This window comes from Hyperoodon ampullatus, assembly GCF_949752795.1.
Source record: "Hyperoodon ampullatus genome assembly, chromosome: 7".
Lineage (NCBI taxonomy): Eukaryota > Metazoa > Chordata > Mammalia > Artiodactyla > Ziphiidae > Hyperoodon > Hyperoodon ampullatus.
In genome coordinates, this window is record NC_136920.1 from 10,818,521 (window position 1) to 10,842,220 (window position 23,700).

Genomic DNA, 23,700 nt, shown 5'->3' on the forward strand with positions numbered 1-23,700 from the left:
CCTCCAACCCCTGACGCGCCGGGACCCTTTCCAGGGTCCGGAAGGTCCAGGCTGCAGCCGGCAATCACCTGCCTACTCTCCTCGCCGGCTCCGCCTCTTTCCCCCGGAGCGGAAGTACCCGCCCCCTTCTTCCTCGGCTTCTCATTGGCCGATCCTGGCGCTCAGGGCCCGTCGGGGTCAGCTGACGGGCCCGTCCGGGTCAGCTGTCCGGCCCCCGACGTTGGTGAGCCTTCCCGTCTGGCCCGGCTCTGTCTCTCTGGCCGGCCCAGACATTTCTGCCCCGTTAGCCTGGTTGCCGGCCCCGCCTCCCCAGGCCCGCTTTGCGGGGCAGACCAGGAGACTGGGTCGCAGGGGCTCGACTTCCCTGGGCCCTGTGGCTGACAGAGTGTCACCTTGGGCAAGTCTCTCTGGGCCTCAGTTTCCCTATCTGCACCAGGGAGTTAGGGGTGGGAAGTGAATTTAGAAATCTGAATATCCCAGCTCCCAGCTCTCACATCCTGAGGCTTTGTGACTTTCTGGGCATCGTGGGGACATGGGAAGGTCCTTAACAGTCTCCACATTTCACTGTTCCCCACAGGTCTTGGCCATGAACGCCTCTAGAGGAAGGAGGCAGGAAGCAGCAGGACCCAAGGGTAGGAGGGCTCACAGACCCCGGGAACAGGTGCGCCCCCTCCACCCTCACCCCTGCTCCCAATGTGGGAGGGCAGGGGAGGGGGACTCTGAGTCCTGCTCCCTGGGAAATGCTGGTGAGGTGGGAGAAGGGCAGATGGATTGTGCTGTTCCCAGGGAGCACAGGGACTCCTCTCCCTCCGGTCTCCTACAGCAGATCACTGAGTTCAGGCTGAGCAGCAGGGCAGGGTCACCACGGGGACTAACGGCCACCTCTGGGCTCTTTCAGGACCGAGATGTACAACTGTCCAAGGCTCTGTCCTATGCCCTGCGCCACGGGGCCCTGAAGCTGGGGCTTCCCATGGGGACTGGTAAGTGAGCATCTTAGAGGCTGGGCCCAGGAGTGGTTGGAGCCCAGGGAGCAGTGTGAGCCTGGCTCTGACTGCCTTCCCTCATGGTTCCCACTGCAGTCCTATGAGAACAGCACAGAAGGTACATCCCTTCCATGTATAGGGAAGACCGAGGCCCAGAGCCCAGTATCATGTCCAGGGCAGACTGGGAGAGGAGCCTCTATCTGGGCCAGGCCTGGTGATACCTCCAGCCCAGTGGCCCAATAAACACTTATCTCAAGACTGGGCACTGCGGGGGTGTTGGGGCAACTGATGTTTATTGAGTGTCCACTCTGGGCTGGGTACTGTGCTCAAAAGGGTCACTTGATCTTTGTGACCCTCCATGAGGCAGATCCTATTCCCATATAAGTTGAAAAACTGAGGCTCAGAAAGGGGAGACTTTCTTTTTTTTTTAAATTAATTTAAAATGTTTTGGCTGCCTTGGGTCTTCGTTGATGCGCGCGGGCTTCAGTTGCGGCGAGTGGGGGCTACTCTTTGTTGCGGTGCATGGGCTTCTCATTGTGGTGGCTTCTCTTGTTGCGGAGCACGGGCTCTAGGCGTGCGGGCTCAGTAGTTGTGGCTCACGGGCTCTAGAGCGCAGGCTCAGTAGTTGTGGCGCACGGGCTTAGTTGCTCCACGGCATGTGGGATCTTCCCGGACCAGGGCACGAACCCGAGTCCCCTGCATTGGCAGGCGGGTTCTTAACCACTGTGCCACCAGGGAAGTCCCAGGGGAGACTTTCTAAAGGTCACAGAGGCTCTGTTCATGTTGCCTGTGGCTTCCCCTGTTAACTCTGGCCCAGGCCAGAGCAAGTTCAGCTCCTGACCACTCTACCTGCCCACAGATGGTTTTGTGCCCCTGGACACCCTCCTGCAGCTGCCCCAGTTCTGCAGCTTCTCAGTTGAGGATGTGCAGCGCGTGGTGGACACCAATGGGAAGCAGCGGTTCACCCTGCGGCCAGGGGACCCCGGCGCCGGCCCTCTCATCCGGGCCAATCAGGGTCACTCCCTGAAGGTGGGAGCTAAGCGGACAAGTGGGAGAGCCATGTGAGACCCCTGTCTGTGAGGGGGTCTCACTGCTGCCCATTCCCCATCCATCCCAGGTACCTGAGTTGGAGCTGATTCCCCTGGAGACCCCACAGGCCCTGCCCCTGGTGCTCGTCCATGGCACATTCTGGCAGCACTGGCCATCCATCCTGCTCAAGGGCCTATCCTGCCGGGGGAGGACGCACATCCATCTGGCCGCTGGACTGCCTGGGGACCCTGGTGTCATCAGTGGTCAGTGCCCTCCCCAGCTACTCCCACCCATTCTGTCCTCCCAAGTCCTCCTCCAAGAGTCATAGCCTCTTGTCCAGGGGCAGCCCATGCCCTGCATGCAGGAGCAACCCCCAACCCGCACCGCAATAAACTCAGGACCCCAGCCCACCCAGGTTTGATAACTACAATCCAGACGCCCCAGACCCCAGCTCCAATTGTCTACTCAGGCATGCGGCCAAATTGCGAAGTGGCCGTGTTCATCAATGGGCCCCTGGCCCTGGCAGGTGAGTCTGGACACAGCAGGTATTGCCCCAGGCCTTCAGAGAGGGCATGAGTCACATCTCTGGCTCTGTCTGCAGATGGAATCTCCTTCTTCCGCTCTGCTAATGGGGTGATCCTGACTCCAGGGAACGCTGATGGCATCCTGCCTCCCAAGTATTTCAAGGAGGCCCTGCAGCTACGCCCTACCCGTAAGAACCACCACCCCACCCCTATTCTTTGTGCCTGAAGCCTGTGCCCTCTGCGCTCACCTCTTTCCCAGCTCCCAACCCCAGGCTGACTTAGTTCTCCCTTCTCTAACCAACTCTTTTCTCTCTCAGGAAAGCCCCTCTCCTTGGCTGGTAATGAAGAGACAGAGTGTCAGAGTGACCCCAAGCACAGCTCCAGAGGAAGAAGGATGACCCAACGATAAAATATTTATTTTTTTAATGTAAAAAGATAACAAAAGAGAAACTCCAGTTTGAACCTATGAGTCTTCGTCCTGTAGCTGTAGCCAGTCTTCCTCATGTGCTCAGGGACTACAGCTAGGTCAGGGGTGTTGGTCTTGGTCACTCAAACAAGGGAAGGGCGGGTGCTATACAAACTAGAGCCCACTCTCCCTAGCCTGGGGGATGGCAGAGTCTGGCCCAGCCAGATCCCTGGTCTACACAAGGCCAGTGACAGTGGGTGAATGTGCCCAGCTCGGTCAGTGCACGTCTGGAGAGGGTGTGGGCAGTGAATCCCAATGGGTGTGGGCTTTGGAGCGGTCATGGAAGGTGGTGAGTGGGGCGGGGGCAGTAAGACAGGCTTCAGAAGGCCTCGTGGCCTCCTGTGAGCTGCAGGAAGAGGTCCTCGTCCAGCTCCTCCCCGCGGGCCCGCTCCCGCGTTGACAGGAAAATGTAGCCCCCAATGTACTCATGCACGATGCGGCAGCTGGCAGATACGCAGCTGAAAGCCACGTTGATGTGCTCGTCAAACTCAATGGCTACCTGTGAGGTGGGCAGTCTGAGGGCTGGTAGGGGGTGGGATGAGGGAGCAGACCCGCCCTGGTTGCGTCTGGCCATCCCCGTGTCCCTCCCCCACCCTCACTCCGGGCCCACCTGCCGGATGTCCCAGTTGACGTTCCACTGGCGCATGTTGCTGAAGCGCCAGGTCTTGACCACGTCGCCCACGGCCAAGTCGATGCGGATCAGTCGGTTGTTGGCGATGCCCAGAATCTCGTCCTTTCTGCTGCCCTTGAACCTGGTGCCCAAGGGGAGAGTGTGAGCTGGGGCCCCACCCTGCATGGCCCCGGAGCCCTCCCAGACAGCCAGGTGAGGAGCTCAGCAGCAAGCTGGCAAGTAAATCACTTAGGTTCTCTGGATCTCAAGTTCCTCATCTGGAAAATGGGGGTTAATTAATATAATCACAGTGAGAGCATTTAGCAGCATCGAGCAAATAGTCCATGCTTTTCGATAGCAACTTTCTCTTTGTAGCGTCATCATCCATTTGCTCCTATCTTTGCAGGCTTGGAAAATGGGCAGTCAAAGGGGGCACTTCCTGTCACAGCAGCCACCCAACCCTGTCCTACAGATCAGCTGCCCAAGGCCCAGAGAGGAAATGGTCTATGGAAGAGCTGGGACGGGTGCGGGATCTCCTGCTCTCCCCGCCTGATCCCTCTCTTGTGTTTGCAGGACGGAGGGGGGTGCACGCAGGCTGCCCTCTGTAAGGTCTCCCCGCAGAGGACGGGAAGGAAGGCTTCAGATGGCTTCACCATCTTCAGAGATGGTGCTTAGCAGAATGGACTGGGGTGGTACTCATACCTGACCACGACGTAGGAGATGCCAAAGTCAGGCAGGGACTGCCAGGCTTGAATGAAGCGCAGCTGGGCCTCAGACAGGGAGAGCTGGGCCACATTCTGGTGGGCTTCCAGGATCCGTGGAGTGAGCTGTGGGACAACGCTGGTGAGGGGCTGCCAAGGTCCCTGAGACCCCCTGCCTGTCCCCATCAGGAAGACAGGATGCTGAGCCTGGGGCAGGGCCAGTGCCCAGTGTGGGTCCACCCGAGTGCACCTTCTCACCATTCAGCAAATGTGAGCTGAGCCGGGCCCTGAGGTGGACGTGGGCAGCTGAACCGTGACCCCCCCTAGAGGGTGGGGACCAGCACACTCAGTCTCAGGGACCCAGGTGGGAGAAGGAGCGAGTGAGCGTGTGCATTTCCAGAGGAAGGCTCTGTGGACATCCAGGGGCAAGGGTGGCCAGGTAAACCCTCTGGCCGTTCCCGCCACCTACTCCCTCTGGCACCTGCTTGGCCTTGAACTTGCGCTGGAAGCGGGGAGCGACAAGCCCGTAGGGGTTGAGGCCCTCCGTGGAGGCATCAGGGCCCTGGGGGTGGTTGCCCGAGCCCCCGCTGCCTGTCCGCTGCAGGCTGAGGAAAGCCAGGATGGCCTGCACCTCGCTGGAGTAGCTGCTGTCCGCCATGGTGCGGCCCTTGGAGGCCAGTCGGCAGCCGGCCATCCAGCGGGCATACTGCTGCTCCTGGGGTGGGAGGGGGGGAGAGGGAGGTGAGGGGCTGGCAAGGCTCTAGCTCAGGCCCCTGCCCTTGGCCTGGCTCAGCCCTGGCCCCATCCCCACTCCAGCCTCAGCCCTGGCCCCTGCCCAGCCCTCACTCACATCCTGGCACCGCAGGTAGATCTCACTCATGCCCTCAGGGGAGGGCACCAGGAGTTTAATACAAAACTTCTGGCCTGAGACGTTGACATCAGGGACCACTTCACAGCCTGGAGGAAGAAGGGGTGGGCTAGGCTGGGGGAGGGAGCGCTGTTGAGAGGGCCCCCGGGTGAAGGCCAGTCCTGCACAGTGGCCACAGGTCAGAGGGCACCTTCCCCGCCCCCAGGAGGAGACAAGTGAGAGCATTCACCTGGCCAGCACACAGCCCTTGTCCCTCTCCCGGCCAATCCGCCCTCACTCACCCTTGAGGTTGAGCTGCTGAATGGGGTCCCCGGGGGCCTCGTCCTGGCTCTTGTAGTAGGACAGCGTGGTCTCCTTGAACACTACCCAGTGCTGGCGGTACCCCTTCAGGGTCAGCTTCCGGGGCCTGAGGGTGAGGTGGGAGGTTCGTGACAGGCCCCCTCCCTCCCTCCTGTCCTCTCTCCACACTGGGCCCCTCCAGCAGGGCTGCCAATTCTGGGCCCAGACTCACCGGAAGATCCGGAGATGGTCCTTGAGTTCTGGGATGGTGGTGAGGCTGTCCTGGGGAGGAGAGGAGTCAGGGGGGCGCTGGTCCCTGCACCTGACCCTGACCCCAACCCCTGACTGGGGCCCCTCCTCACCAGCACGTCCGTGGGCGCCGACCCCTCCAGCTTCACCTCCAGGTTGCTCAGGGCTGCATCCAGGTCATCCAGCCCCGGGTCTGTGCCAGGCGTTTCGTCCGCCTCCCCACTTTGGGACAGCTTGTTGATGTGGTACTGGGAGAAGCACGTGACCAGGGAGGGCTGAGCGGGCAGCCCATTAGTCCAACTGTGCCCTCAGCTGGGCTTCCCCGGAAGTGGGCCCCCACCGGCACACCCTCCCTGCCCTGGGCCTGGCGCGCACCTAGCCACCCGGGGTCCCCAGGCCTGCCCGGCACCTGTAGGGCTGCAAACACCATCATCTCCTCCTCAGTGCAGTCAATCTCCTCCAGCAGCAGGTCCCACCGAGCCTGCTCGTACAGCTGGGTCAGCCTCACCGGGTCTGTCTGGAGTGGTGGGAGGGGAGGCTGGGTTGGTCAGGTGCTAACTGCCCTGAGCACCCCCTGCAGCCAGCTCCTGCGAGCCTCAGGCCTCAGCCTTGCCCTCTGTGCTGTGCAAGCTCATTTGGTGGCTCCGCAACCCCAATCCCAGCCTGCCAGCCGCCCAGCCTGCCAGCCCCATCTGCCCAGGAAAGCGGCAGCCCCTTCCCTCTAAACCTCTTTGTGCAGATATTGAGTATTTGTCTACTGTGTGCCCTGCATGCTGCTGACTGGACAACAGGGACTGAGTAAACCAGTCAGTAAATAAGTGAAGTGATTCAAGAGTACAGCCAAAGCGATAAAGGAAGTAGCTTCCAAAGGGCATCTCACTTGTGTGCTCAGGCAGGAAGCCCACAAGTTTGACGGTGATGAGAGAAAATGGAACTGGGGTGCGGCAGGGGGGCTACTCCACAGGAGGAAGCATTCCGGAAGGCTTCCCTGCGGAGGTGACATGCTGCGCTGAGACCTGAGGATGGACAAGCCTCTGAAGGGAAGAGTGGTAGGAAGAACATTCTAGAGAGAAGGAACTCAAAGGGGGATCCCAGTTACCCACAGAAGACCAAGCCTACGCTCCCTCTGAAACCCACCAAAATTGATAGCAAAGACATAAAAAGGATAAACCCAAAAGGACAAAGAAGAGAGAGGGGAGACAACTACAGCTGGTGAGAGATACCAACAAAATTTTGGAAGATGAACAAGCAAAAACATGGACAGGAACTGAGTTGCAGGGAAGGAGAGCTGGGATCTCACACCCTTTTCCCTCTCTTGTTCTACGGCAAATGCACTAATGAGTTTTGTGACCACCTAGAAGGGTGAGATAGGGAGGGTGGGAGGGAGACGCAAGAGGGAGGGGATATGGGGATATATGTATACACATAGCTGATTCACTTTGTTATACAGCAGAAACTAATACAATATTGTAAAGCAATTATACTCCAATAAAGATGTTAAAAAAAAAAAAAAGATCAGAAAGCAAACAGCAAAAAAACTAAGATCTGAACAAAGGCATCCAGTTCACATGGCGGACAGGCTCAGGTCTGGGATCCTCTGGGAGGCGAGGGTGGGCTGAAATGAGGACCACAGAAAGTCTATAAAAAGAGCACTTCCCTCCCCACTCCCTGCAGCCAAGTGACAGCCAGCTGGCACCAGGTAGAAACCAGAGGTTTACTCTCGAGATGCTGAGCCAGAGGTACCCCTGCATTTGGTACATCTGGGTGTGGGGTGCATTGTGCTGAAAACAGCTGAATTAAGGGAAAGTTGGCATTTTGAAAGGTGAGATATCCCCAGCCCTTCCCCACTTGTCACCAAAGACATTGGCAATGAGCCTTCTATTCCCCAGTCAGGAGATGAGAGCATTCACTGCTGAGAAGCCAAAGAGAAAACCCCCACAGAAAGTGGCATTCCTGCCCCATCTTCCCCAGGAGGCCTAAAATGCCAAGTCCTATTCATCCACTTAGGGTTTCCAACTGGCTTCTCAGAGGCTTACTTCTAAATATGAAAAGACAGGCAGGGATTACCCACATTTTAGGAAAGCTACTGGAATGAACAAGAGAGACCCATGAACTATAGTCAGATGGGAAAAAAAGAGCTTGGAGGAAATAAAGACAATGTAGGGAGCAGAAAAAACTTCAAACACCAGTCAGAATCCTTACAGAGACATAATACTGCACTCATAAAACAAGAACAGGATGCTATTTTTAAAAGGAAGGTGGGGCTGCCCCGGTGGTGCAGTGGTTAAGAACCGCCTGCCAATGCAGGGGACACAGGTTCAAGCCCTGGTCCTGGAAGATAGCAACTCAGCCCGTGTGCCACAACGACCAAGCCTACGCTCTAGAGCCCGTGAGCCACAACTACTGAAGCACACGTGCCTAGAGCCTGTGCTCTGCAACAAGAGAAGCCACCACAATGAGAAGCCCGTGCACCACACGAAGAGTAGCCCCCGCTCCCCACAACTAGAGAAAGCCCACGTGAATTGACAAAGACTCAACGCAGCCAAAAATAAATAAATATTTTAAAATTAAAAAAAATAATAAGACTCAATGCAGCCAAAAATAAATAAATAAATAAGGTGTTTTTGTTTTTGTTTTTTTGCGGTACGCGGGCCTCTCACTGTTGTGGCCTCTCCGTTGCGGAGCACACGCTCCGGACGCACAGGCTCAGCGGCCATGGCTCACGGGCCCAGCCGCTCTGCGGCATGTGGGATCTTCCCGGACTGGGGCACAAACCCATGTGCCCTGCATTGGCAGACGGACTTTCAACCACTGCACCACCAGGGAAGCCCAATAAGTTTTTTATAAAAATAAAACATAAATAAATAAAAGGAATGTGATTATAAAGTTATAGTAATTAAGACAGCATGGCATTCACAAAGAGAGACAAATTGATCAATGTAATCAAAGAGAGACAGAGAGAGACCCACACATGTATGTTCACCTGACTTAAGACAAAGGTGATCTTGCCATCACTGGGGAAAGGATGTTCTTTTCAGTAAATGGACCTGGGTCAATTGGATACCCATATGGTAAAAATTTTTTTAATTTAAAAATTTAAAAAGTTTTTGTATCCCTACCTCACACTACATACAAATATCAATTCCATTTGGGTCAAAGATCTAAATATCAAAGTTAAAACAATAAAGTCTTTGGAGAAAAATAGGCCTACATCTGTGTGATCTTAGAATAAAAGATTTCTTAAACAGGGTGAAAAAAATATTAATCATAAAAGAAAAAATACGACTCAGATTATATTAAAATTAGGAGCTTCTGCTTAGCAAAATAAACCACTAAGAGAATGAAAAGACAAAGCACAGAGTGGGAAAATATATTCACAATATATTTATCTGTCAAAGTACTCATGTACAGAATATATAAAGAACTCCTACAAAGCACTATGAAAAAGACAAGCAACTCAATATAAAAACTGGCAAAACTTTTGGAAAGAAACTTCACAAAAGAGGATATCCAAATGGCTAATAGCCATATGAAGAAGTTGTCAATTTGATTAGTCATCGGGGAAATGTAAATTAAAGCCACATAAAAAGTACAGCAGGGCTTCCCTGGTGGCGCAGTGTTTAAGAATCCACCTGCCAATGCAGGGGACACGGGTTCGAGCCCTGGTCCGGGAAGATCTCACATGCCGCGGAGCAACTAAGCCTGTGTGCCACAACTACTGAGCCTGCACTCTAGAGCCCGTGAGCCACAACTACTGAGCCCACGTGCCACAACTACTGAAGCCTGCATGCTGTAGAGCCCGCAAGCCACAATTACTGAGCCTGTGTGCCACAACTACTGAAGCCCGGGCACCTAGCGCAAGCGCACCGCAACGAAGAGTAGCCCCCGCTCGCTGAAACTAGAGAAAGCCTTCACGCAGCAACGAAGACCCAATGCAGCCAAAATAAAAACAAACAAATAAATAATTTTTTTTTAAAAAGCACAACATTGGGCTTCCCTGGTGGCGCAGTGGTTGAGAGTCTGCCTGCCGATGCAGGGGACACGGGTTTGTGCCCCGGTCCGGGAAGATCCCACATGCCGTGGAGCAGCTGGGCCCATGAGCCATGGTCGCTGAGCCTGCGCGTCCGGAGCCTGTGCTCCGCAACGGGAGAGGCCACAACAGTGAGAGGCCCACATACCGCAAAAAAAAAAAAAGCACAATATTGGTTGCCTGGGATTGGGTGTGGGATGAGGAATGACTGCAAATGGGCACTAGAGAACTTTCTGGGGTGATGGAAATGTTCTAAAACTGGATTGTGGTTGCACAACTATATAACTTTACTAAAAATAAACTGCTTACAGTGGGCAATTTTTATGGTATGTAAGTTATATCTCAGTAAAGCTGCTTGAAGAAACAAACAAAATACCATGTGAGATGCTATTATACACCTACCAGAATGGCTAAAATGGAAAAGGTAGGAAATACCTGCTGGTGAAGTTGTGGAACAACTGAAACTCATACACTGCTGGTGGGGTGTATGAGTGTGTAGTTATCTACTACACATAAACCAATGCCTGCCCCACAACCCAGCAATTCCACCTCTGGGTATATACCTTATAGAAACGTGTACATATGTTCACGAAAAACATATGCTGGAATGTTCACAGTATCTCTATTCATAGTAGCCCAAACTGAAAATTGCATGATGTTCATCAACAGTAGAATGGAAAATTAGTTGTGGTACATTGACAGCATGGAATATTACACACCAGTGAGAAATATGCTACCACTATATGAACATGGATGACTTATACAAGCATAATGCTGAGTGAAAAAAGCCAGACACAACAGAGTATAGACTGCGTGATTTCATTTATGTAAATTTCAAATACAGGCAAAACTAATCTATGGTGTTAGCAGTAACATTAATGGTTCCCCCTGTGGGAAATACTGCTTGGCTTCTAAAGGCTGGTAAAGTTCCGTTGGTTTACATTTATGAATATTTCTAAATGTATGTTACACTAAAAAACAAAACAAAAAAACACTTCAGAAAGGAACAGTCAGAAAATAAGAGCTCTTACAATTTAAAAATACAGTTGCAGAAATTAAAAATTCAATAGCTCATTTGGAAGATAAGTCAAGGAACTTTCCAGAAAGTAGAACAAAAAGACAACAAGCATAAAAAAAAGAAGGAAAATATAAATGTCTAATTTTTTTCTTTTAAAAATTAATCTAGGAGGTCTAACATCTACTAAGTTCCAGGAAAAAAAAAAAAGCAGAAAAATAGAGGGAAGTAAATTATTAAAGAGATTGTATAGAACATTCTTCTAGAACTGGAGGACCCTGATTTGAAAGGGCTCAGCAAGTGTGCAGGACAACCAATGAAGAAAGATTCATACGAGGACATACTATTGAGAGATTTTTAAACACCAAGTGATAAGGAGAAGATTCTTTTGTGGTTTTGCTTTTGTTTTTGTTTGGTCACGTTGCATGGCTCGCAGGATCTCAGTTCCCGTACCAGGGATTGAACCCAGGCCACGGCAGTGAAAGTGCTGAATCCTAACCACTAGACCACCAGGCAACTCCCAAGAAGATTCTTAAAAGCTTCTGGGGCCTCCCCTCCCCTTTCAAGAAAAATTAAAAGGGTCACACATGGAAGGATTGAAAATAAAAAATGGCATTGGACTCCCCAACAGCAACACTGGAAACTAGAGGACAATGGGAAGGCAGCTTCAAAATTTGGCAGGAAAATGTTTCAAACCTAGAATTCTGTACCTAGCCCAACTCTCATGCAAGTGAGGGTAGAACAGCGACCTTCTCAAACACGCAGGATTTCAAACCACTTAGGGGAAACTATTACTATTTCACCATTTTAGGGGAAGCTATTGAAATATATGCTCCATCAAGATGAGGGAGTCAGTCAAGAAAAAGGAACACAAGAGATCCAGGAATCAAGAAATCCAGTATAGGACTTCCCAGGAAGTAGTGAAGGGAAGTTCAAGGACAACAGTTAAGCAGTGGGTCTAGATGCTACCATCCATGGTTCTGACTAGGAAATAACACTGACTGATATCCTAAGGTGATCGATCATTTTGAAAGGGGCATTGTCCTTAGGTTGCAATGTTGGAGGGGCTTGGTTATGGAACATCCCACCTCATCACTCTGAAGATGCCCCATGGCAAGCCACAGACTCACAGAGAGTGTACAGATAGCCTTTTGGGGTCTCTCTTCTAATTGTACACAGACAGACAATTAATAGAAAAGAAATAAACCAAGAAAGGAGGTATAGTTACTCTGTGGCTTAGCTAAGAACGTTATTTATATGTGTTACTATTTACAGCCACACTCATGTTGTTTTAACCAAAAGCTACAACACAGGTCAGCTGGAAAGATGCAAAGAGATGCGTGTGTTGTGGGGGAAGGAGGGAGGATATAAGACAGATAAATCTTCACCTTTCATACAAAGTGAATAGATTATGCGTGAAATGAAAAAGTCAAGGGAATAGACATATATAAGCTTGTCATATAGATGTAAACACTGGAATAAAAAGCTACAGAGTCAAAACCTATAGTCTCTAGGGATCAGAAATCTGGGATAAAGAGAGGTGGGGCAAGGAACTTTTTTTTTTTTTAATTCTTGTTATTACTATTAGGACTATTCAACTCTTTAAGCCACCATATGTTACTTTGATTAAAAATAAAATTTAAGCTTTTTTTTTCTTTTGGCCGCATAGCTTGTGGGATCTTAGTTCACCAACCAGGGATTGATCCTGGGCCCTCAGCAGTGAGAGCACAGAGCCCTAACCACTGGACCTCCAGGGAATTCCCTAAAATTTAATTAAAACAAAGAAAATGACAAAGACCAAACGGATTTTAGATACTGGACAACAAACCACACAGAACAGGGATCCCTGAGAGAAGGGAAACAAGTGAATGGTGAGGTTGCCCCAGCTTGCTGCCTGGAGCAAGTGTGCCTGCTGTAGCCAAGAGGAGGACCCCAAACGGAGCCCAGCATATTCCCTGAGGTGAGCAGGTGCAGTTGAGAATCTGGGGAGTCCAAGGCAGCTAGAATTCACGGGACAGAGTGTTGCAGAGGAGAGAGCTGCACAGAGAGAAAACTCTGGATGGAAATCAGCAGAGGGCTCCTCTTTAGTCATTAGCTGGGTACTGATCAGCACATGTGTATAAGGAAATAACTCAAGGCTAGAAAGAAACACTAAAAGGAGCAGGTGGAACACTTACCAGAGCTCACATGAGGTGGGAATAGTTCATATTCCCAACACAGATTAGAGAAACCTCATCATATATATAGCATCAGAATACTCAGAACACATGAATTCCCTGGTGGTCCAGTGGTGACCACTGCCAAGGGCCGAGGTTCAATCCCTGGTCAGGGAACTAAGATCCCACAAGCCGTGTGGCAAAAAAAAAAAAAAAAAAAAAAAAAACTCAGAAGGCTCTTGCCACAATAATGGGGTAAATTAGCCCTAGATTAAAAGATGCTTTTTTCTGATCTAATTAATTATTATTTAATTATTATAAATTATAATGATTAGTTCATGTTCAAAGCAAACCTTAGAAGGATCAAACTGTTTCCAAGTGTCTTAACTTCATCCCCAAACAAGGTTTAAAGATATTTAAAGCACTACCAAAAAAAAAAAAAAATCCAGGACCCAAGCACATAAGATTTGTAGTGTCTGGCATCAAATAAAAATTTTCCAAAAATTTCCAGGCATGAGAACAAGCAGAAAAATACAATTAATAATTAGGAGATAAATAGTCAATGAAAGTAAATCCCGAAATGACACAGATAATAGAATTAGTAGACAAAAACACTAAAAAAAAATATTTAAAATATATCCTGTATGTTCAAGAAGGTAGAGAAAAGCATGAGCATGTTAAGGAGAGATGGAAAATATTAAAAAGATGTCAAAATTGAACTTCTAGGCAGGGTATTAATGACATATTAGATACGAGAGAAGAAAAGATTAGTAAACTTGAGGATAGAACGTTAGAACTATCCAAAATGAAACACAGAAAAATAAGACTGGGAAAAAAAAAAAAAACTGAACAGAGCATCAGTGAGCTGTGGGATGATTTTAAGCAGTCTAATAGTCATGTGACCAGAATCCCATAAAATAGGGGGGAGCAGAAAATATATCTGAAAAAATAAAGGCCAAAATTTTTCCGAAGTTGATGAAAACTGTAAACTCAGATTGAGGAGGCTTAATGGACCCCAGCATGAGAAACCTGAAGCGAACCAAGGCACGTGATCATCAGATTGTTTAAAACCAGTGATAAAGAGAAAATCATAAAAGCAGTCAGAAAAAAACGTGCATTTCATACATTTAAACAAAGAGAGACAAGCCACAAGACTGAGGCAGAATTTTTAAGGAAAAAAATGTCAACCAAGAACTCTACGACAAATAATATCTTTCAAAACCAAAGGCAAGGGCTTCCATGGTGGCGCAGTGGTTGAGAGTCCGCCTGCCGATGCAGGGGACACGGGTTCGTGCCCCGGTCCGGGAAGATCCCACATGCCGCGGAGCGGCTGGGCCCGTGAGCCATGGCCGCTGAGCCTGCGCGTCTGGAGCCTGTGCTCCGCAACAGGAGAGGCCACAGTAGTGAGAGGCCCGCGTACCGCAAAAAAAAAAAAAAAGAATAACAGCAACAAGGATGACAATGTATCGTGGGCTTTGACGCATGTAGAAGGGGAGTGTGTGATAACAAGAGCACAGAGGCTGGGAGGGGAAGAGGGGATCCCACTGTAAGGTTCTTACACTGTAGTGAAGCGGTGTTTCACTGGATGGTAATTATAACCCCTAAAGCAACTGCCAAAAAAAGAGAAAAAAAGCAGCATAGATAATACACTCTTATAAAGGAGATAAATGGAATCATGAAAACTACTCAGTCCAAAAGAAGGCAGGGATGGGAATTCCCTGGAGGTCCAGTGGTGTAGGATTCGGTGTTTTCACTGCCAGGGACCCAGGTTTGATCCCTGGTGGGGGATCCCGCAAGCCGCGCAGTGCAGCCAAAAAAAATAATAATAATTAAAAAATTTAAAAAATAAAAAGAAGGCAGGGAATATTGTACAACACAGGGAACATAGCCAATATTCTATGATAACTATAAATGGAGTATAACCTTTAAAAATTGTGAATCATTCTACGGTATACCTGTAACTTAGATCATATTGTTCATCAACTATACTTCAATAAAAACAAACAAACAGGGCTTCCCTGATGGCGCAGTGGTTGAGAGTCCGCCTGCCGGTGTAGGGGACACGGGTTCATGCCCCGGTCTGGGAAGATCCCACATGTCACGGAGCGGCTGGGCCCGTGAGCCGTGGCCGCTGAGCCTGCGCGTCCGGAGCCTGTGCTCCGCAACGGGAGAGGCCACAGCAGTGAGAGGCCCGCGTACCGCAAAAATACCCCCCCAAAACCCCAACAAACAAAAGAAGGCAGGGAAGGCGGGAAAAGGGCACAACAGCCTGGAGGAGAGGAAGGAGCAGGGATGTGGAAGGAGAGGAAAGGGGGGCCGGGCGGGGGGGAGGGAGTGGGCAGCGCCAGGGCCAGATCAGCATATGGTCCTGGGCCACAGGCACCCACAGGAGCCTTGTAAGCAGGATTGACAGGACCTAATGCACCTGTAAACGTTCATTCCAGATGCTGTGTGGAGGTTGGGGAGGCCAAAGGCGGAGAGAGGCCCATTAGGAGGGGCTGCAGCAGCCCACACGAGAGAGCCTGACGCTGCACAGATGAAGGGACAGAGAGGAACGCGTGGTTTGGGATGTTTAGTTCAAGGAAGGATCAACAGGACACAATGAGGGATGAGATGAGAGGGAAAGGGAAAGGGAAAGACCCAGAGTAACGTAAGTGCGGGGATTTTGCCATGTTCCACGGTGGGAGGATGTGCTGGGCAGACTTGGAATCAAGAGTTCTGTTTCAGGACTTCCCTGGTGGCGCAGTGGTTAAGAATGCACCTGCCAATGCTGGGGACACAGCTTCGATCCCCGGTCCAGGAAGATCCCACATGCCGCCGAGCAACTAAGCCCGTGCGCCACAACTACTGAGCCTGTGCTCTAGAGCCCGTCGAGCCACAACTACTGAGCCCGCGTGCCACAGCTACTGAGCCCATGCACCGCAACTACTGAGCCTGTGTGCTGCAACTACTGAAGCCCGCGCGCCTAGAACCTGTGCTTTGAGAAGCCACTGCAATGAGAAGCCTGGACACTGCAACGAAGAGTAGCTCCGCTCGCCCCAACTAGAGAAAAGCCTGCGCACAAAAACGAAGACCAAATGCAGCAAATAAATAAATAAATAAACGAATAAATAAATAACTTTAAAAGGTTACTATGTCCAAAACAAGTAGGCTTATCCTAGTGGAAGGCCACTTTCAAAAAAACAAAAACAGTTCTGTTTCAGGCAGAAGCTGAGACGCCTGTTAGGTGCCAGAGCAGAGACAGCCAGTTGGACATGAGAGTCTAGAGCTCAGGGGAGAGAGGTCTGGGCTGGAGGTGGTAAATCTATAAAGAGCACAGAGATGATCCTTAAATCCAGGAGGCTGGAGCTTCCTGGGAGAAAGGGTAGAGAGAAGGAGGCTGGGAATGGAGCCCTGGAGCCCATAACTCCCAGAGGCTGTGGAGACAGGAGGAAGGGCTGAGGAAACCGGGCAGGGCAGCTGCAGACCCTTGTGTGCGTGGGGATCCCAAGTGGCCAAGTAAGAAGTGGATGGCGAACTTCCCTGGCCATCCAGTGGTTAAGACTTCACACTTCCACTGCAGCGGGTGCAGGTTTGATCTTGTATGCCGCGTGGCGCAGCCAAAAAAAAAAAAGAAGTGGACGGGAAGTGAGTAGGGGACAGATGGCATGGAAGGCATGGTCACCTCAGCAGGACAGGGACTCCAGGATAGAAGACTCTAGGATAGAGTTGGCTGAGGAGAGAGAGGGAGTCGAGGGGCACCCACAGGAAAGACTTCCGGAGAACAAAGACGCTGGACCCCAGGGTTCTAGAGACAATGGCGCTTAGCAGTTTTGCAGTGAAGGGGGTGCAGAGAAGTGGGGCCACAGGTAGAGGGAGCACCTGGAGGTTTTCCAGATGGATTCATGGAGTCTGTTGGTTGCCGGTGGGGACGGCAGGCAGGGAGGGAGAGAGGCACGCAGGTGCCTGCCCGCAAAACCTCGTCTTTCACCTGCCCCTAGTCCCTGCAGGTCCCAGTGCCACCGCCTCCAGGAAGCCTTCCCTGAGTGCAGGTGTGGGTGCCTCCCACCTGAGCAGCCTTCCCAGGGGCACCTACAACCATCTACACTGAGCTGTGGTCATTATCTCCCTGACGGTCCTTGAGAAACAGGTCTTGCCATCAACCGGGGCCCAGCACCATGTCGGTGGAGTTAATAAACGGGTGTGGATGGACAAATGGACAGATGGACAGACCCCTACAAGTGTCTAACATTCCTAGAGCTCAGACCCCCGATGCAAGGTCCCTGTGTCCCACTGATCCAGACACTCCTTCTCCCTGACCCAACCCACCTTGGGATCCAGGTCGAAGAAGCTGTAGTACTTGAAGCGCAGCCAGAGCATGTCCCCCGCCTTGACACCCTGCTGCATGAGACACCGCGACGAGTCCAGCCACCTGGGCGGCAGCGTAGGCAGAGGCCGGGTCAGGGCTGAGCCAGGGGCAGCGGGGTGGGCTGGGCAGGGGCTGAAAGGCCTGGGCACAGGCGTGGGTTTGGGACGAGCAGGACACAGGGGAGGGTGTGGGCTCTGGGAGCAGGGGCTCAGGCACAAGGGCAGGTGAAGACTGGGCAGGCGAGGCACCTGCTGTGGAGCTGGGTCTTGTCCAGCAGGGAGCTGGGCCGGGGCAGGCGCTGCAGCAGCAGGGGGTCTGGCGGTGAGATCGGCCGGCTCAGCATGTGGTAACAGGCTTCGGTCTGGGCACTGTCTGAGAAGTGGGCTGGCATCCCCCGGAACGACACAGGTGCCACGCCTGGAGTGCAGGTCACGGTCAACCAGGCCCGGCCCCGACCCCAGGCCTCCGGGGCCTGCCCTTGTGGCTGCCCCTGGGCTGCCCCGCCTGCACTCACCCCCGGCCAGGACGACCTTGGTCAAGTCATACACCTCCTCCTCTGGCTCCTTCTCCTTCTTCTTCTTCTCCTTCTTCTCAGGAGCCCGGAGCAGAGACATCTCCTCAGGGCGCCGGATGCCTGAGAGGAGCAGGGGTCTCAGCGGGGGCTGGGGTCCTGCCCTGTGACCTCCCACCCCACCCATGGGCAGTTCGGGGCAGGGCACAGCCCCACGAGCCGGATGGGGAACAGCTCAGCAAGGTCGAGGTGACAACAGCTGGGCCTGGAAAGGGAGGGAACGTGCCCCCTGGCAGGACCCTTGCAGGGGGCAGAGTGGGGACCAGCCAGGGACTCACTGAGGAGCCGGCAGATGGCAGCCACAGCCTGGAAGAGGGGCTGCGAGAAGCTGGCTCGGAGGCGCAGGGCACGGCGATTGGGCAGCCGCAGGATGACAGGCCGGTGCTGGGGCCCAAAGAAGAGGCGGGCGTCCGCCAGGATCCCGTATTTGTCCAGGGTCCAGTGGGTCTGCAGCAGCCATTGCCTTTTCTGTTCCCACCAAATGGCATGGTCTGACCAGTCCTGCTTCCGCTCTGTGAGGCCACAGGCAAGGGGGGCCACGTCAGCCTTGGAGGGCCCTGCCCCCAGTGCTGAGCACAAGCCTGGAATTCAGAGGTGGTGACCGCCCCTCCGCTGCCCAGGCCGGGGGCCGGGCCAGGCGGGGTTGGCTTGGGGGCTAGGACTGAGGTCATGGCAGAACGGCTCTTTGCTGGCTAACCCTGCTTGTCCCCTGGGCTCAGTTGCTACCGAGGGGAGTCACTTCCCAGGGGAGCCCCCAACCCAGAATCTTAGAGCTCCCATCTCACACACTCCAGTGCACTGGGCTCCCCCGTACAGCACCTCCTGTGTCCTCCTGCAGTTCCTGGCTTCATGGCTTCTCTCTGGCATTCCCGGGAGCCAGAGGCAACTGAAGGGCCTGGGGTTGTGCCGGGCACGCAGCAGCAGGCACTCCATAAATATCTAGTGGTTACTAGCTCTGTGACCTTGGCCAAGACCTGAACCTCTCTGGGCCTCAGTTTTCTAGTTCCTGAGATGTGAGCAGCAATGGACACTGAGCAGTGCCTGCCGCCACGTGGCGAGTGCATGGCGTCTGCGACACAGGCGTGCGGCCGCATCAACACAGCGCGTGGGCCTTCGGATAGAAATGCGAGCACTTCGAGGTCATGCGGCTGGTGAAGGACACGTGTTCTCCTCTCCTCTCCATCTTCCCTTCAGGAGCCTGAACTGGTGCCAGGTGAGCACAGTGGAAGAGCAGAGCCCACTAGCGTCCAAGCCCTTCCTGGGGAGCGGTCCCGTGCTCCGCCCCACCCCCTCCCTCTTCCCCCTGCCCTGAAGTCGCCCGCTGTGCCTTCACTCTGTTCTTGGTTTTGTGGCGCCCACTCCCCGCCTCCTCCTGACCCTTAGCTCTGGCTCTCTCCCGTTGGCCCCCCTCTCCTGGCCTGCCCCCGTGCTTCCCCGTTGGTTCAGTCCGAGGACCCTCTTCTCCCTCCTTAGCCACGGCCTCTTCCCGGGGTCTCATCTAGTCTACGGCTTCATCTTCCTGCTGTGAGCCCCAGGCCAGAAACCCACAAGCCACTGGCTAAGGGGCACGTCCACTGGCTTCGATCATTCCAGAAACCTTTGTTCACCAGCCCACATGCCCGGCTCTGGGACTATAAGTGCAGTGACTCCTAGTCCCAGCCCTCAAGGTGCTCCACTTCACCTCGCTCTGCCTGACACTGGACAGAGGTGCCCCCTCCCCTCATCAGCTCCCTGGGGGCTGGGTGACCACGGCTCTCCTGCCAGGCCCGAGCTTCCTCCCTTTCACTTGTAGCCACCACATTTTACCAATGCCAGCCCTCCTCCAAACTCACCTCCTGTCCATCCTCACCCGACCCAAGGGGCCTGCCTTAGCCTGAGAGCCTCCCACTGGAAACCCTTCGGCGCAGCTGCCCTCCACCTCCGGGATGGAGTCCAAAACGCCTTATGGCATTCACCCCAGGCTTGTTTCTTGTCATACTCCAGGAGTCCTCCCCAGCCTAGAGGCTCCAATTCAGCACCGCACGCCCCCACGCCCCAGCATGTCGCCTTGTTCCTCCCTGCTGTGGCCCCCTCTCAGGATTCATACTGTCCCGGGCTAGGTGCAGCCCCTGTGCTGGCCTCCCCTGTGTGGCAGCCAACACTCAGCCCTGTGCCGGCAGCTAAAGGGTGGGTCCCACCTGCCCGGCTGCGCTCCAGATCAGGGGCTGGCCCAGCCAGCACGGCCATCAGTAGACCTCTGATGTGCTGAGGAGTGAGTGGGAGCTGGGGGGTGGGCACAACAGTATGCTTGGGGCTGGGGACAGGAGCTGGAGGGGCTTGACCCCGGGAGCCCCCGCAGCGGGTGGAGGAGTGGGTCCGGCTGGCCCCTTGTTCAGGCCTCGCGCTTTGCTGTGGGCCATGCCCTGGGGCCAACCGGCTCTTCTCCTGGAGCACCTGGTCTTCACCCTCTCCGCCCTGCTTGGCCAAGCCTGCCTGAGTCTCTGTCTGACACCCGGTCTCCTGCGGGACCCTCTACTCTCCACTTCTGCTTTCACAACCTCCTTGGGCCCTGCCTTCTGGAGGCTTCCCTCACCACCTCAGCCCTGTGGCCGGGCTGCCCTGAGGCCCCGTGCTGTCCACAAGCCACTGACCTCCCTCCCAGGCCACCCACTCACCCCCGCCCCCGGGGGACCCAGGACCCAGGCTGGCTGGCACTATCACGGGCCTGCCTTCCGGCTCTGGCTATCAGAGCGGGCCCGCCGCCCTCCCAGGAAGGGGCAGCCCGCACCCCCAGCAGGGAAAGGCGATGAGAAGCCCCCGCGTCAGTGGCCCTGCTCCCCTCCAGGGCTGATACCAGAGGCGGCTGTACTGTAACTTCCTGTGGGGGCAGGGCCTTCTCACCCAGGCTGGGCCTGTCACCAGCCTGCTGAGGGCTTCCGCCTGCCCGGGGAGAGGGTGTGGGAGCCCGTCCCCAAGTCAGCAGGAGCCCCCTCTGGGCTCCTCTCGACCCCCAGAATGGGATCTCTGCCTCAGCCCAGGCAAGGCCTCTCCTGCCCCAGAGGTGGGTGAACGGAGGACCGTGGCCGGGTCTGCTCCTCGGGGTCTTAGTGGAACCCGTTGGAGCGGGAGCAAGGGAGGAAAGACAGGGGGAGGGAGGGGAAGTTAAGTTGGGGAAATGTCTTTTTTGGAACCAAATGATTAAGCTGGTGCCTGAGTCACTGTGACTCCATTATCGAGGGCCACGCAGCAGGGCTGGCCCGGAAGTGCCAGGGGACCCCGTGGGCAATGGGGGCGGTGGGCACTCACTGATCTCCTCCACGATCTTCAGGAGCACCCCACCGATGTGTGACTCCCCTGTGACCCGGAGGGTGACCGACTCGGCCTCGGGGTCCTCCTCTCCTACAAACACCCGCAGCTCCCAGGACGAGTCGATGTAGTCCCCGGTGGCTGTCTTCATCCCCGCCATGGCTGCGGCAACTCTGGGGAGAGGGTGGGAAGGAGGCAGGGTGGGCGCCTGGGGCCTGGTAGGCTGCCTGTGGTGCCCGGGACAGGCGGGGGCCCAGAGAGCAAGCCCGTAAGCCAGAATGCCATGGCAGCAGCAAGACGCTGGGAGCTGAGTTGTTGCAGGCGAACCTCAGACCCTCTCTCCATCACAGATGACTGGGCTGAAGGGACCTTCAGAGTCTATGTTGCCCAGCCCTCTCCCTTCTTGCAGACGGGAAGACGAGGCCCGGTAAGAATAAGAAGGGCCTCACTCAACATCACCCAGCTCAGCTCGATGCCAGAGCTGAGCACAACCTCCGTCAGCTTGCTCAGCCCACGGCCCAGCCCAAGCCCACACTGGCAGCTGCCCACCCTAGAAATGGTTGTGAGCCCAGGTCAGAAAATAGTTCCAGTCAGGCCCAAAGGTCAGCTCCATCATCCCAAACCAGCCGAAGCCTCTCTAGGGCAGTGGAAAGTCCAGACTGCCACATGGAGAGAGGCATGCTGGGCAGAGGGGCTGCTGGAGGGCGAGGAAGAGAAGGGTCCTTGGGTCTTCAGCCACCGGCTGGCTTACCTTCCCTGCAAGGGCTTGGGGCTGGAGGTGGGGGTCGGAGCGTCAGCCACTCCTGGCTGCAGCCCGCACACTTGCAGACCACTGCGTGCTTCCTCCTCCTCTCTCTCAGTGAAGCTTCCTTCAGAGGGCAGCCCTTGCGCCTTATCAGAGCAGGGCGGGCCTGGCCCCTCCCCAGGGCGTGCTGGCACTGGGGGCAGGAAGCAACGGCCAGCACCGTGGTGGTGGTGCGGCAGAGGTTCCAGTGGGGCCCTGCCTTTGCTCCCAGTGAGCACAGGAAGCAAGTGGGGCTTGTGGACCCAAGACCACACAAAGGGTCCCGTCATTTGAAGGGAAGCTCGATTCAAACTAGAGAAGCCACCTATTTGTGCTCCCTTGTCGGAGCCATCTCTCATCTCCAACCTGTCATGAGGTGGAGGTCCTTGGGCTGTAAGCATCACTCAGCTGCAGAGAGGGAGAGCCATGGAGTTCAAAGGGTTGGATCTGGGTTATTTAGGGACCTGGCAGGTCAAGTCAGCTCAAGCCCCGAATGTCCTTTATCACCACAAAGTAGATCCTTAAAGGCCCTGAGGGAAATGACTTTCTTATGTCTTTCCTGTCCCCAGTTAAGGGACTCTTTTCCAAACTTGTCAACCTTAGAACTGCCCAGGGGAACAGCTGAACAGAAATTGGCCCCTGATGTTTCACGACATGCCTCTCCGACGCCTTCAGGTTTCAAGACTTCAGACTTGCCACCTCTACTGTCCCTCCACCTGCATCACTCCCCTCTGGGGCCAGTACCCACGAGACTCACTCCTGTCATGTCCCTACGCAAATGTGACTCAGAGGGCCCCTGGTGGCCCAGCGTCTTCCTATCACCTGCAACAGGACGTAAGCTTTGGGAAAGCAAGGTCTTATAGTCACTGGCTCCCAGCAGAAATTCAGCCTTTCTAGACAATCAATTTGGGGATGGAGGGAACAGAGCCTGAAGAGACAGTAGCACCAAAGGTGCAGCAGAATCCCTGTGGAGGACTGTGCCACCCAGATGGGGGAGGCCTGCTGGGGATTCCCAGGGGAAGGCCAGCTTATGCAAAGTCAAGGCAGCAGGAAGTGCAGCCAGCTGCTGGCCTCAGCAGCTTCCTAGCCCAAAAGCTGCACTCCTGGAACAAATGAAGTTTTAGTCCAGCCCCAGAAGCCACCCCAGTCCAAGTAGAGGGTTTTTAGAAAGTTTGTGTCAACTGTGGAAAAGTGTAATTAAAACATACTTTGGGGCTTCCCTGGTGGCGCAGTGGTTGAGAGTCCGCCTGCCGATGCAGGGGACACGGGTTCGTGCCCCGGTCCGGGAAGATCCCACATGCCGTGGAGCAGCTGGGCCCGTGAGCCATGGCCGCTGAGCCTGCGCGTCCGGAGCCTGTGCTCCGCAACGGGAGAGGCCACAACAGTGAGGCCCGCGTACCGCAAAAAAAAAAAAAAAAAAAAAAAAAAAAAAAACATACTTTGAACTCAGTTGAGAGCAGTGAGTTAAGAACTAAAACTAACATACGGCAGCTGACAGATTTGACCTTTCCAAAAAGGAGGTCTGAAGTGTCTCTTGCAATAGAAATTGTTTTCAATTCTTGAGTGGGACCCACTGTTCTCTGGATCTAACTGGTTTCCGGCTTTGCGATTTGAGTGTGGAGAACTGACAGCACGGGAATCACCTGGAAGTTCATCTGACCCTCCGGAGCTGGAGCCACTCTGGGTCAGGAGCCTCCATGTCCCCTTTCAGTTGTTCACTGAGCGACAGCACCACCTAGCGGCCACCTTGCTAGGCCAGGGAACCCAGCCAAGCTCACACCCACCCCACCCTTCAGGAAGGG

At 54.0% G+C, this 23,700-nt stretch overlaps 2 protein-coding genes across 4 annotated transcripts; one reads left to right on the forward strand and one right to left on the reverse strand.

The window, feature by feature from the left end:
• Nucleotides 1-583: 583 nt before the first annotated feature.
• TRPT1 (tRNA phosphotransferase 1) lies at nucleotides 584-2,996 on the forward strand (the record flags this gene model as incomplete). Of its 3 annotated transcripts, none has more annotated exons than XM_079707334.1 (7): nucleotides 584-661; nucleotides 899-980; nucleotides 1,825-2,012; nucleotides 2,101-2,275; nucleotides 2,482-2,538; nucleotides 2,614-2,724; nucleotides 2,854-2,996. In XM_079707334.1, the coding sequence occupies 7 exons, from the start codon at nucleotides 587-589 to the stop codon at nucleotides 2,943-2,945; spliced, it is 780 nt and encodes a 259-aa protein (XP_079563460.1). In that variant the 3' UTR covers nucleotides 2,946-2,996. The 3 variants fall into 3 exon arrangements, with proteins under 3 accessions (XP_079563460.1, XP_079563461.1, XP_079563459.1); XM_079707335.1 differs by having other exon boundaries at nucleotides 1,843-2,012; XM_079707333.1 differs by lacking the exon at nucleotides 2,614-2,724 and having other exon boundaries at nucleotides 587-661; nucleotides 1,843-2,012.
• Nucleotides 2,997-3,321: 325 nt separating this feature from the next.
• Nucleotides 3,322-21,274, reverse strand: FERMT3 (FERM domain containing kindlin 3; the record flags this gene model as incomplete). The annotated part of the gene is made up of 14 exons (XM_079707300.1): nucleotides 3,322-3,501; nucleotides 3,613-3,754; nucleotides 4,315-4,439; nucleotides 4,795-5,028; nucleotides 5,164-5,270; nucleotides 5,463-5,587; nucleotides 5,693-5,742; nucleotides 5,823-5,957; nucleotides 6,119-6,226; nucleotides 17,219-17,321; nucleotides 17,507-17,675; nucleotides 17,773-17,892; nucleotides 18,108-18,341; nucleotides 21,115-21,274. The coding sequence occupies 14 exons, from the start codon at nucleotides 21,272-21,274 to the stop codon at nucleotides 3,322-3,324; spliced, it is 1,992 nt and encodes a 663-aa protein (XP_079563426.1).
• Nucleotides 21,275-23,700: the final 2,426 nt, after the last annotated feature.